The sequence below is a fragment of the Carcharhinus amblyrhynchos genome, chromosome 27 (genome assembly GCF_965287045.1).
Source record: "Carcharhinus amblyrhynchos chromosome 27, sCarAmb.v2.hapA, whole genome shotgun sequence".
NCBI classification, from domain to species: Eukaryota; Metazoa; Chordata; class Chondrichthyes; order Carcharhiniformes; family Carcharhinidae; genus Carcharhinus; species Carcharhinus amblyrhynchos.
In genome coordinates, this window is record NC_137350.1 from 11896998 (window position 1) to 11910190 (window position 13193).

Consider the following 13193-nt stretch of genomic DNA (forward strand, 5'->3'; position numbering starts at 1 on the left):
TTCCTCTGAGTGCTCCAGTTTTCGTCCCACAGCCCAAGGATGTGTGGGTTAGATGGATTGGCCATGCTAAATTGCCCCTTAGTGTCAGGGGGACTAGCTAGGATAAATAAATGGGGTTACAGGGAAAGGGCTTGGAGGGACTGTTTTTGGCACAGGCTCAATGGGCCAAATGGCCTCCTTCTGTACTATAAGGATTCTATAAATCACCTTGCCCTGTGACATCTTAAAAAGATTAAAAAGTACAGGAATTGACTTTCTGGATCTTGTGCTGCCAGTAATTTTTCACCTTGGGTTACAATCCTGTTGACAGCTTAGAAGCTGAATAAAGATGCATATACTTGCTTCCTGGTAAACACTTATCTTAATTCCTTTGCCTAGAAAAGACAGTGGAACTTTCTACCAACCCATTTTAAGTCACTGGCTTGAATTTGCGAGAGGTTTGTATAAATTTCAAACAGATGGACTGTCCACTAGAGGGTGCTGTCAGCTCACACTGTGCTCAGTCTATCCCTTCTCAAGCTTGTAGATTCCTCGCTACACCCCCATCCCTCCTCACATTGGTTTGAGCATGTTCAAAACAACTTAAATATTACTACAATCCTCAAACATGTACCACTTTTGACTTCCTGGAGTAAAATAGATCCCGAAAGCAGGTTTAATACACGCTGGTCAAATAATTTCTTTGCATATATTGTAGCTAATTCTCGGTAAACCCCATTTTCTCACCTTACATCTAATCTGAAAATGTTTAGTGGAGTTGAAAATGTGTCAGTGATTCTCTTTTTGTCTTTTTTTAACGTGCCCCTCTCTAATTAAATTTAGATTAACCCTGTTTGCATTCCCTTTAAAGGAAGACTACTAAGAGGACATGTTACAAGTGATGACAAATGAAGCAAGTTCTGACTCCCCAAATATCCTCCCTCAGTTAACGGTCACCTTATTCATTTTTATCCACACGATGTATAAAGATAACCTTCAAAATAAGACAGAAGCAGAGATTTGTCTGTCAGGTCATAGAATCCCTACAGATATTATAGAATTCCGACGGTACAGAAGGTGGCCATTTGGCCCATTGAGTCTGCACTGACCACAATCCCACCCAGGTCTCATTCCCGCAATCACACACATCTACCCTGCTAATCCCCATAACACAGCATGGTAGCACAGTGGTTAGCACTGCCGCTTCACAGCTCCAGGGTCCCTGAGTTCGATTTTCGGCTCGGGTCATTGTCTGTGTGGAGTTTGCACATTCTCCTCGTGTCTGCGTGGGTTTCCTCCGGGTGCTCCGGTTTCCTCCCACAGTCCAAAGATGTGCAGGTTAGGTTGATTGGCCATGCTAAGAAATTACCCCTTAGTGTCCAGGGATGCGGAGATTAGAGGAATTACTGGGTATGATATGTAGAGATATGGGGGGTAGGGCCTGGGTGGGTTTGTGTTCGGTGTGGACTTGAAGGGCCTCTTTCTGCACTGTAGGGTTCTATGATCTATAAGGGTCAATGGCTAATTAACCAAACCCGCATATCTTTGGGCTGTGGGAGGAAACCAGAGCACCTGGAGGAAACCCACGCAGTCATGGGGAGAATGTGCAAACTCTGCACGGACAATGACCCAAGCTGGGAATCGAACCCAGGTCCCTGGTGCCGTGAGGCAGCAGTGCTAACCACTGTGCCACCGTGGCACCCAATTGGGTTGATTATTATTGGAGCCCTGCGCTCAGGGATATTTTATCCTGGCTGCCCCCTGCACTTCTCCACTCGCCTCCCATGGTTTTCCAGCCAGATCTCAGTGAAGGAAGGAATTATACTGGCAGGACCATCACTGTGAAATATTCATTTATAGAGCTTGTGTCCAGGACTGGACACTGTCTGATTCAGTCAAACCCCTGTTTTTAACCACGTGAGATTCCAAGGGTGGGATTTTCCAGCCTTTCCCGCTGGAGGGATTGTCCAGCCCCGCCAGCAGCGAGCCCCCGCTGCGGGTTCCCCAGAGGCTGAGAACAATGGGAAAGCCGGTCGACGGTGGTGGGACTGGGTGGGCCACAAAACATGCCATGAGGAAGGGGCTGTGTTGGGAGGGGTGTGTGGGGTGTGGAATCCCACCCTGAGACCCTAAGGGTTTAACCAGTATCCGGACATCACACAGGGAGACGGTAGTCCAGTGGTATTGTCACTGCACTGGCAATCCAGAGACCCACCCCCGCCCCCCAGTCCAAAGATGTGCGGGTTAGGTTGATTGGCCATGCTAAAATTGCCCCTTAGTGTCCTGGGATGTGTAGGTTAGAGGGATTAGCGGGGTAAATGCATAGGGATATTGGGGGGGGTGGGGGATAGGGCCTGGGTGGAATTGTGGTCGGTGCAGACTCGATGGGCCGAAGGGCCTGTTTCTGCACTGTAGGGTTCTATGTTCAATATTTGGGGACGTGAGTTTGAATCCCACCACTGGGGGTGAAATTTGAATTTAATTTTAAAAAAACTGCAAATAAAAATCTAATGCTGAAGTGGCAGTCACATAAATAGTTCATTAATGCCTCTGGTCATGTTTACATGATCCACAGCAATGGGGTTGACTTTTAAATGGCCTAGCAAGTCACTCAGGGCAATTAAGGATGGGCTACAAATGCTGGCCTTGTTAATAACACCAATATCCTGTTAATAAATAAAATATTCGATTTTACCTTGAAACCTGACTGACCTTGTCTGTCTATCTCCTCCTATAAATATTGTTCTGACTTGCAAGGTAGATATAAACAGTGCTGGCGTTTTTTTAAATGTATGTATTTACATCCAGGACACAACAAGGAGTCATGTTGAATCCACAGAGATATTATCACCTGTGTATTTGTTTCCATCTATATCTGAGCCGCCTCTCAGCGAGAAGCCGAATCCCGCCAATGCTTCATCCGGTGCCCACGTTCCCTTCAGCTCCTGGAAGAATTTTGGGTGCAGTCCGTGAGTGTGGCCAAGGTAAATGAACACTCGCCCGTTGCCATCCTCACCGGCATGCGGTGCTCCAACTGCTACATCTGGAGAGACAGAAATGGTTCATTAGTCTGCGACTCAGGTATCGTCACCAAATATATCAGAGGGTAAACATTGAAGACATGAAAGTATTCGCATCGCTACTTAAGAAAACGACACGGATTCACCGCGGTGATGTTAAAGTTTATTTATTGGTTTCACAAATAGGCTTACGTTAACACTGCAATGAAGTTACTGTGAAAATCCCCTAGTCACTACACTCCGGCACCTAACCAGCACATCTTTCGGACTGTGGGAGGAAACCCATGCAGACACAGGCGGAACATGCAAACTCTGCTCAGACGGTGACCTGAGCCGTGAATTGAAAGTAGGTCCCTGGCATTGTGAGGCAGCATTGCTAACCACCGTGCCGCCCCACGTTACATAATGGCTCAATACTAATCTATTTCCCATTCCCCTGTAATCCTCCATCTACAGCCCAGTTGTTCTGGGTTTGTGATGGAATTCGGAACTAGGCCTATTCTCAGGATTGAGGCTGGATCAGTCTCAAAAATTTGAACTCAACCATGTTGCTGAAGTAAATATTCATGTTCCCAGAGAGCGAGCCTTGTCAAGGTTCCCCTTCAAGCCACTCACCGTCCTGACGTGGACGTTCCTTCGCAGTCTCTGGGTCTAATTCCTGGAATTCCCTCCCTAACGGCAGTGTGGGTCAACCCACAGCACACGCACTGCAGCGGTTCAAGGAGGCAGCTCACCACCACCTTCTCAAGGGCCATGAGGGATGGAATAAATGTTGGCCTAGCCAGCGATGCGCATGTCCCACGAACGAATTTTAAAATATTTGTCAAATACCGCATGATATCCTGTCAGTTCATTACCCTTGTATCCATCGCGATCAAGGTCCCCAAGGGTGGCTATGGCACTGCCAAATCGACCAAACTTGTCCGTCCCTGTGAACGTCTGTGGTGGTTGTCTGAAGGATCCAGGTTGCTCCTGAAGGTAAACGTAAATTCGTCCCACCTCGTGTCTCTTGTCATCCAGTCCTTGGTTGATAAAGAGAGGTGCCCCAACTAAAATATCATCTTTCCTACACAGCAGTGGGCAGAGAGACATTTCAATATTGGCATCTTATTCATTAATTATACACTAACAATAAATTATGCTGAATTATTATCAGTATCTCTGCTATGGATATAGACAGTTAAAACTATCAACATCCTGGGGAGGGTTACCATGGACCAGAAACTGAATTAGATCAGCCATATAAATACTGTGGCTAACAAAGCAGATCGGAGGCTAGGAATCCTGCAGTGAGTAACTCATGACTCCCCAAAGCCTGTCCACCATCTACAAGGCACAAGTCAGGAGTGTGATGGAATACTCTCCACTTGCCTGGATGCATGCACTTCCAACAAAACTCAAGAAGATTGACACCATCCAGGCATCAAAGTAGCCCACTTGAATGCTATCCCTTCCACAAACATTCAATCCCTCCACCACCAACACCCAGGGGCAGCTATGTGTACCATTGACAAGATGCATTGCAGGAAGTCATCAAAGTTCCTTAGCAGCACCTTCCAAACCTAAGATCATTATGATCTAGAAGGGCAAGAGCACCAGATGCCAGGTAACTCCACACCGAGAGGTTCCACCCCAAATCACTCACCATCCTGACTTGGAAATATATCGCTGTTCCTTCACTGTCACTGAATCAAAATCTTGGAACTCCCTTCCTAACAGCACTGTGGATGTGACCTACATCACAGGGGCTGCAGCAGTTCCAGAAGCAGGTTAGGTAGATTGGCCATGTTGTCTCTTAGTGTCCAAAAATGTGTAGGTTAAATGGATTAGCCATGGTAAATGCACAGGGATTAGAGGCGTGGATGAGACTGGGTGGATGCCCTTTCTAGGGATTCTAAGGCCACCTTCTCAAGGGCAACAAAGGATGGGCAATAAATACTGGTCTAGACAGCAATGCCCGCACCCCATAAAACCTAATTTAAAAAAGTATAGTTTAATCTGCAAATATGTTCTCTGGAATTATTTTCCTTCATCTTATGCTTCTCCTCATATAAGGGGAGTGTCTGGTGGTGGGGTACAGTTTTATGATGTAATGAGTCACAAGATCATTCCTGCCATAAGGGAAAATGTGATTTTTCCACCTTCAGTCCGTATCTCAGAACTGGGAGTTGGTCAGGAAAAGCCGAAAGGTTTAATAGCTACGTTCAATAATGCGCATCTTATTCGGAGATCTCCTGGTATTTTAATACCTGCTAGAATATAGAAATTATGACTTTAATCTTTGAAATACTGCTGTCGAGTGTTTCCTGTGAATTAAGGAACCAGTGGAATACTAAAAAACATTCAACCGCTTGCCCAGAGGACACCAGCAGGAATTAACTATCACAAGATATGTTTGTACATAAAGTTAAGCCTGGGTTGCTATCGGTAAAGTGGCCAAGTACTTAAAGCACTGGACTAGAAAACTACATGCCATCAATTCAAATCTCACAATGACAAGTTACAAAATTGAATTCAGTAAGGTTGATAATTTATGGGCAGGCAAACAGAAAATCTGCTGAGTTTATTTTTGTGAGAAGTCAACTGGTTCATTCATAGAATCCCTACAGTGCAGGAAAGGCCATTCGGCCCTTTGAGTCGGCACTGACCCACTGAAAGAGTGCCCTAAGTAGGCCCAATCTTCTACCTTAACCCCATGCATTGAACGCAGCCAATCCACCTAGCCGACACATTTCTGGACACCAAAGGGCAAATTAGCACGGCACAGGCGTGATTTTCCTGGCCCGCCACGCTGCTCGAGTAGTAGCGGGCTAGGGAATGTCAGCGTGAGGCCTACGATAGGACTCGTGATCAGCGTACAGCCGATCTCGACTTTCCCAGAGACTTTTTTACAACGTAATCAGCCTGGCGCTGGAAATCAGTATGAGGCTGATTACAGTATGGGAATTCCCACGTTATCTCATTAGCGAGCCGGGGATGGTTTTATCTGGGATTGCTGATGTTTCCCACCCCGCTGGGGATGTTTTATCCAGGTGCACTAATGTTTCCCACCCTGCTGGGGATGTTTTATCCAGGCGCACTAATGTTTCCCACCCTGCTGGGGATGTTTTATCCAGGCGCACTAATGTTTCCCACCCTGCTGGGGATGTTTTATCCAGGCGCACTAATGTTTCCCACCCTGCTGGGGATGTTTTATCCAGGCGCACTAATGTTTCCCACCCTGCTGGGGATGTTTTATCCTGGTGCACCAATGTTTCACACCCCGCTGGGGATGTTTTATGCAGGCGCACTAATGTTTCCCACCCCGCTGGGGATGTTTTATCCAGGTGCACCAATGTTTCCCACCCTGCTGGGGATGTTTTATCCAGGCGCACTAATGTTTCCCACCCCGCTGGGGATGTTTTATACAGGCGCACTAATGTTTCCCACCCTGCTGGGGATGTTTAATGCAGGCGCACTAATGTTTCCCACCCCGCTGGGGATGTTTTATCCAGGCGCACTAATGTTTCCCACCCTGCTGGGGATGTTTTATACAGGCGCACTAATGTTTCCCACCCTGCTGGGGATGTTTAATGCAGGCGCACTAATGTTTCCCACCCTGCTGGGGATGTTTTATACAGGCGCACTAATGTTTCCCACCCTGCTGGGGATGTTTTATGCAGGCGCACTAATGTTTCCCACCCCGCTGGGGATGTTTTATCCAGGCGCACTAATGTTTCCCACCCTGCTGGGGATGTTTTATGCAGGCACACTAATGTTTCCCACCACGCTGGCAGAGGTACCCACCAGCAGTGATTAAAGCTGGTCCCCATCAACGGGGACCAGGCCTGATCACCTTGCTGTGGTGGAGACAAACTCCATTGAGACACCACTGGGAGGTCAGGGCAGGGGGTGCCCCTTGAGCAGTGCCAGCCTAGCACTCTGGCAGTACCCAGAAAGGCACACTGGCACTGCAAACTGGGCACCCTGGCACTGCCCAGGGGCACCAGGAGTGCCAAGGGGCTGAGCTTGAGGGGGCAGGGCCTATTGGGAAAGTGATCGGTGGTGGAAGGGGACTCGCTGCGCTCTCTGCATGAGGGATCAGTGGGGTTGGGAGGGAAGAGGGTGATTGGAGCTGGCCATGGGGTAGGGGGGGATTAGACTGGCCATGGGAGGGGAGTTGGGTTAACGATGGGGGCGCTCAGGGGAGCAATTGGGAAAACTGGTGATTGGGAGGCTGACGATGGGGGGGGGGGGCAGGGGACAAGTGGGAGGGCGTGTGCCAATCTTGCCTCTGACTCCCCTCTCCACTCAGCACGCTGATGCCAGCCTCTCGGGTGGGATTAGGCCTTTCCCCTCCCCACTTTACTGGTATGAATCCCCCTCTGTACTTCACAGAGTGCTGGGAATCCATCCCACTAAGTACGCCCAGAAAATGGGTGGGAAAATCTCCTATTTTCCCACCCATTGGGCACTTAGACTTTTTGGGGGAAAATCGCACCCGCCCCCCCCCCCCCCCCCCCCCCCCCCCACATCCTGGGACTGTGGGAGGAAACAGGAGGACCCAGAGGACGCAGACATGGGGGGAATGTGCAAACTCCCCACGGATAGTGAACCGAGGCCAGAGTTGAACCCGGGTCCCTGGCACAGTGAGGCAGCAGTGCCACCATACCACCCCCATTCATGGCCAACGAGGAAGGGAACCATCCAGCCCTGCTTCATTTGGACTGCACAGAGCTCCGGTACTCACACAGTAGGACAGGAGTTTCCCTGTGGCCCTCTGAACCCATCCCCGGGGTGAAATGAGGCTCAGAAACCTACACAAGTGTGGGAAACGTTTGATTTTCACCGGGACGGGGAAATGAATGGCCTGCGGGCGGGTTTGCCATTCGATTACAGATGGTGGGGAGGGGGAGGTGGTCTCAAAGCTGGATGGCTAATCAAAGGTCTTGGGGCTTGAAATCCAGAAGGGAAAAACAAAGGATGGGGAAATAAGAATACTGGTCTGAACTGGTCTCGTAGACTTTAAGATGGAACAGCTTTAAAAGGGGGAAATAAGCATGCTGGTGTTTTCCAGCTGCAGATGGAGAAACAGCCTGAAATGGGAGGGTAATTAACGGAGGGAGTGCTTGAAAAGAGAGGTGCCCCCCCCATCCAACTTTTAAAAATTCAAATTAAAGACCACGGCTGGAGTTTTACTGCCTCGCCCACCCCAAAAATCGGGGCGTGCGTGCCTCGCAGAACACCATTCTCCGCTGGCCCCAGGCAGGCAAGGTGGTAAAATTCTGGCATAGATTTACAGCCAGCCCATCAATATTGAGGGATAGCCCCCTCCACTGGGCAGTCTGTGCACCCAGGAAGGCACGGGGGATTTCTAGTTTCTAGTTGGTTTGCAAGTGCAGCAGGTAATTAAGGTGGCAAATGGAATTTTGTCCTTCATTGCTACAGAGATAGAGTTTAAAAACAGGGAGGTTATGTTGCAGTTATAAAAGGTGCTGGTGAGGCCACACCTGGAGTATTGTGTATAGTTTTGGTCTCCTTACTTGAGAAAGGATATACTGGCACTAGAGGGGATGCAGAGGAGATTCACTAGATTGATTCCAGAGTTCAGAAGGTTGGCTTGTGAGGAGAGACTGAGTAGACTGGGGCTACACTCATTGGAATTCAGAAGAATTAGGAGGAGATCTTATAGAAACATTTAAAATTGTGAAGGGAATACTTAAGATAGAAACAGAGAGGTTGTTTTCACTGGTGGGTGAAACTAGAACTCGGAGACATAGCCTCAAAATAAAGGGAAGCAGATTTAGGATTGAGTTGAGGAGGAACTTCTACACACAAAGGGTTGTGAATCTGTGGAATTCCCTGCCCAGTGAAACAGTTGAATGTTTTTAAGGCAAAGATAGATAGATTTTTGAACAGTAAAGGAATTAAGGGTTATGGTGAGCAGGTGGGTAATTGGAGCTGAGTCCACAAAAAGATCAGCCATGATCTTACTGAACGGCAGAGCAGGCTCGAGGGGCCAGATGGCCTACTCCTGCTCCTAGTTCTTATGTTCTAGGCAGACCGACTCCTGGCTGGGATATCACTTCCCAGCGACTAAATTGTTCCCACCTCTTCTGAGAACCTGGAGACCAATTGGGAAATGCCAGTTGGCCAGTTTTGAGTGACCTTAAGTGACCGTTAAAGAATTGATTTGGCTACATGCAGTGTGTAGGCTGGTAGCCTTATTGTCCCTATATAGCCTAGGGAAGTGATCCGGGGAGTGGCATCAAGACAGGGAACCAGCAGGCTGATGGCGGGGATATATATTTCGATAGTGCCTGTCTCTGCTCCTTGCCCCACTAGGGGCTAAAAATCCTGCCCCTGCTGTCAGAGTTGTAGGGGGAGGAAGTTGGACTTATCAACCTTGAAAGTAGATATGAGACCATAAGACATAGGAGCAGAATTAGGCCATTTGGCCCATTGAGTCTGTTCCGCCATTCGATCATATTTTTCTCATCCCCACTCTCCTGCCTTTTTGCCTTAGCCCCTGATCTGCTTATTAATCAAGAACCTATCTAAGGCTATCTTAAAGACACTCAATCACCTGGCACCCTCAGCCCTTTGCAGCAAGGAGTTCCACAGATTCACCACTCTTTGGCTGAAGAAATTCCTCCTCAACGCTGTTTTAAAGGATCGTTCCTTGAGCTTGAGGTTGTGCCCTCTGGTTCCAGTTTTCCCTACTAGTGGAGACATCCTCACCATGTCCACTCTATCCAGGCCTCGCAGTATCCTGTAAGTTTCAATAAGATCCCTCCCCCCCGCAATGCTTCTAAACTCCAACGAGCACAGACCCAGAGTCCTCTGTAGAAGTAATCGGGAGAGGATTCTGACGCAAGGTGGCTCAGTGGCCTGCCATTGATGACAGGATAGTTCTGATGGAGGCCTGAAATAGTCTACAATAAACTAAAATGAGAAGTACGGAGGATATGAGAAGGGATTAAACCCGGAACTTAATACCGTGGAGAAAGGCCATGGGGGAAATCTGGAGAGGATGATTTTGAGGTCAGTTTTTGCATTAAGAGACAGGAAGTAAATGGATACTGGTCAAAATAAGGAAAACACGGCAGTGGATTTTAGCGCAGGGACCTGGAGGCCAACGCAGATGAAGGTGACTAACCTCCAGAAAGGTAAAGGGTACCTGGACCTCTGAAAATTGGGACTTCAATATCATCTTAGATCTGCTGTCCGACATAAGAGACACAGGAAGGGAAATGCAGAGTGTTTGCCAGCTGAGGCGGCACAGTGGCATAGTGATTAGCACTGCTGCCTCACAGCCCCAGGGACCCATGTTCAACTCTGGCCTTGGATTGCGGTCTGTGTGGAGTCTGCGTGTTCTCCCTGTGTTTGCGTGGGTTTCCTCCCACAGTATGCGCAGGTAACATGGATTGGCCATGCTAAATTGTCCCTTAGCGTCTCAAGATGTGTAGGTTACAGGGATTAACAAGGTAAATGTGTGGAGTTACAGGGATAGGGTCTGGGTAAGATGTTCTTTCGAAGAGTTAGTGCAGACTTGATGGGCCAAATAGCCTTCTTCTACACTATAGTGACTCTGCTCTAGTTCAGCTGCCACTCTAGATGTGCATCGGCAGCTGGGCACCTAAGGGGTACCATAGCGGCACAAGTTCCCATCACTCTCGCATAAAAGAGATGCCCTCTTATTGTCCAAGCAACGTCCAGTGTGGTCACTGCTGGAGGGGCGGCAATGGGCAAACTCCCACAGATGTCCTAGGGTTGGATCCTGAGTATTGCCAGGATCATACTGGGAAGGGGGGGCAATAACTTCAAAATGTGGCAGGAGGTCAAAGATGTGCAGGTTAGGTGGATTGGCTATGCTAAATTGCCCCTTAATGTCAGGGGGTAAATACATCGGGTTACGGAATGGGGCCCGGGTGGGATGGTGGTCGGTGCAGACCCGATGGGCCAAATGGCCTCTTTCTGCACTGTAGGATGCTAGGATGTGAACTTAACAATTGACCCATGGGTGAGTCTAGCCCTTCACTGTAACGTGTGAAATAATTTCAAATGTACAATGGTATCAATAACTCGAAATGGCACAGAGTTACCACACTGATGATCAGGCTGGCTGTTTACAGCTCCATCTCTCCTTGGAGAATTATAATACAGAGTGCAAGTTACAGTTCATTGAACAAGGCAGAGTAATTCTTACCCATCACTGTTTATGTCAGTGACAGCGACCACATAGCCGAAGAAAGCTGCTACCTGCAAATCAAAACACACAGGCTGAAGTAACACAGTAAAATCGCTTTCATTGGTTGTCGCAAGTATGCTTCAATCTTTAAAGCTGACATCCTTCAGCCTGACAGGCGTGAAATTCTATTTCCACTTTATATGGCATAACGGTTGAATATTTACTGAATATTTCTCGACTCACAGTGCGTTTATGCACTGCTGGTTTAGCGATTCGAATCAACACAAAACCTGTGGGACGTACGTCAGCTGTGAATTGGGTGTGAAGACATGAGCTCATTCCAAATGAATTGGGATGGGCTTCTCTTCTCAAGGAATTTTTATTTTTTTACTCCAGCCTTTAAAGTTACAAAGCCAATGTTGGGAGTGGAGCGGGCAACCCCATATCCATTCCTTGCTTGCTCCAAAAATCAAATTCGAACTGAATCCGATTCACGGTCTTTTCGAGAGAGACAAACAAGACCCAAGCTGTTAAAATAAGACATTGCACTCCATCTTAGGCTCGATCTGACATTTGATGTGAGCTCATCATTGCAAGGAATTAAAAAAATATACTTCCAATCAAAAGTCCAACCTGCAAGAGGAACATTACAGATCCAAGCTGACAAGACAGGGCCCATTCTTCCTCTACATGACCCAAGTTGATAGGATGAAGCATTAACAACGCCTCCTGGGCTTGATCTGAGTTTCAACTTCACCAAAAGGCAGAGATTCCATTAAATTTTTTTTTTAAAACTTTATTCCAATTCAATCAAATCAAGTCCAATTCAGAGTCCCAACAAGTTGGGACATTCCCGATCCAAGCTGACAAGACAGGGCTCTCACCTCCTGTCTTGGGCTTGATCTACATGGTCCAAGCTGATTGGAGTAGGCAGTTTTGGTCGCCACACTTGCGGAAGGATATTTTGGCCTTGGAGGGAGTGCAGAGCAGGTTCACTAGGCTGATACCGGAGATGAGGGGGTTGGACTATGAAGAGAGACTAAATAGACTGGGTCTGTTCTCGTTGGAGTTTAGAAGGATGAGGGGGGATCTTATAGAGACGTATAAGATAATGAAGGGGATGGATAGGGTAGACGTAGAGAGATTCTTCCCGCTCAGAAAGGACAGCAGGACTAGAGGACACAGCCTCAAGGGGCAGTTTAGAACGGAGTTGAGGAGGAACTTCTTCACTCAAAGGGTGGTGAATCTCTGGAATTCTCTGCCCATTGAAGTGGTGGAGGCTGCCTCGCTGAATATATTTAAGTCACGGGTAGATAGATTTTTGATAGACAGGGAAATTAAGGGTTATAGGGAGAGAGCGAGAAAGTGGAACTGATCCACTTCAGATTAGCCATGATCTTATTGAATGGTGGGGCAGGCTCGAAGGGCTAAATGGCCTACTCCTGCTCCTATTTCTTATGTTCTTATGTTCTAGGTGTCAGTCCTCAACCAAGGCTTGATCTCATTTGCATCTTAGCCAAAAGGCCGAGATGCCACTTTAAAAAATTGCTTCAAATGAAGCTGAAATGTAACCTAATGACTTCAACCAAGTGCAGCATATCGATACTACGCTTCATCTTAGCCAAAAATTGTTTCAAGTTGCTTCAGGCCCTGACACAAGAATCAGGCTGCGTTGACACTGATAGCTCCTGTGACTGTAGGAAGTAAAACCTCTTTGAACTGACAGTTGTAACTGTTAACATACCCTCAATTCCCCTTTGCTAGGGATTGAACATCCATTGGGTAAAAATGTAAAGGACAGCGCTTCCATTCATTAAAAAACATCAGAGGAAGCCAAATTAGAGACTTATCTGGGGCGGTGCAGTGGCACAGTGGTTAGTACTCCTGTCTCACTGTGCCAGGGACCCAGGTTCAGTGACCTTGGGTCACTGTCTGTAGAGTTTGCACATTCACCCCGTGTCTGCGTAGGTTCCCTCCAGGTGCTCCAGTTTCCTCCCACAATCCAAAGATGTGCTGGTTAGGTG

At 47.7% G+C, this 13193-nt stretch overlaps 1 protein-coding gene across 1 annotated transcript in view; it reads right to left on the minus strand.

Moving 5' to 3' along the window:
- Window positions 1-13193, minus strand: part of LOC145359245 (integrin alpha-8-like) — a 119664-nt gene that overhangs the window by 49061 nt on the left and 57410 nt on the right. The window contains exons 11-13 of the mRNA XM_080213744.1: window positions 11188-11240; window positions 3857-4065; window positions 2831-3022 (exon numbers count right to left, since the gene is read on the minus strand). Coding sequence (XP_080069870.1) covers window positions 2831-3022; window positions 3857-4065; window positions 11188-11240 — 454 coding nt within the window. The remainder of the gene's footprint in view (window positions 1-2830; window positions 3023-3856; window positions 4066-11187; window positions 11241-13193) is intronic.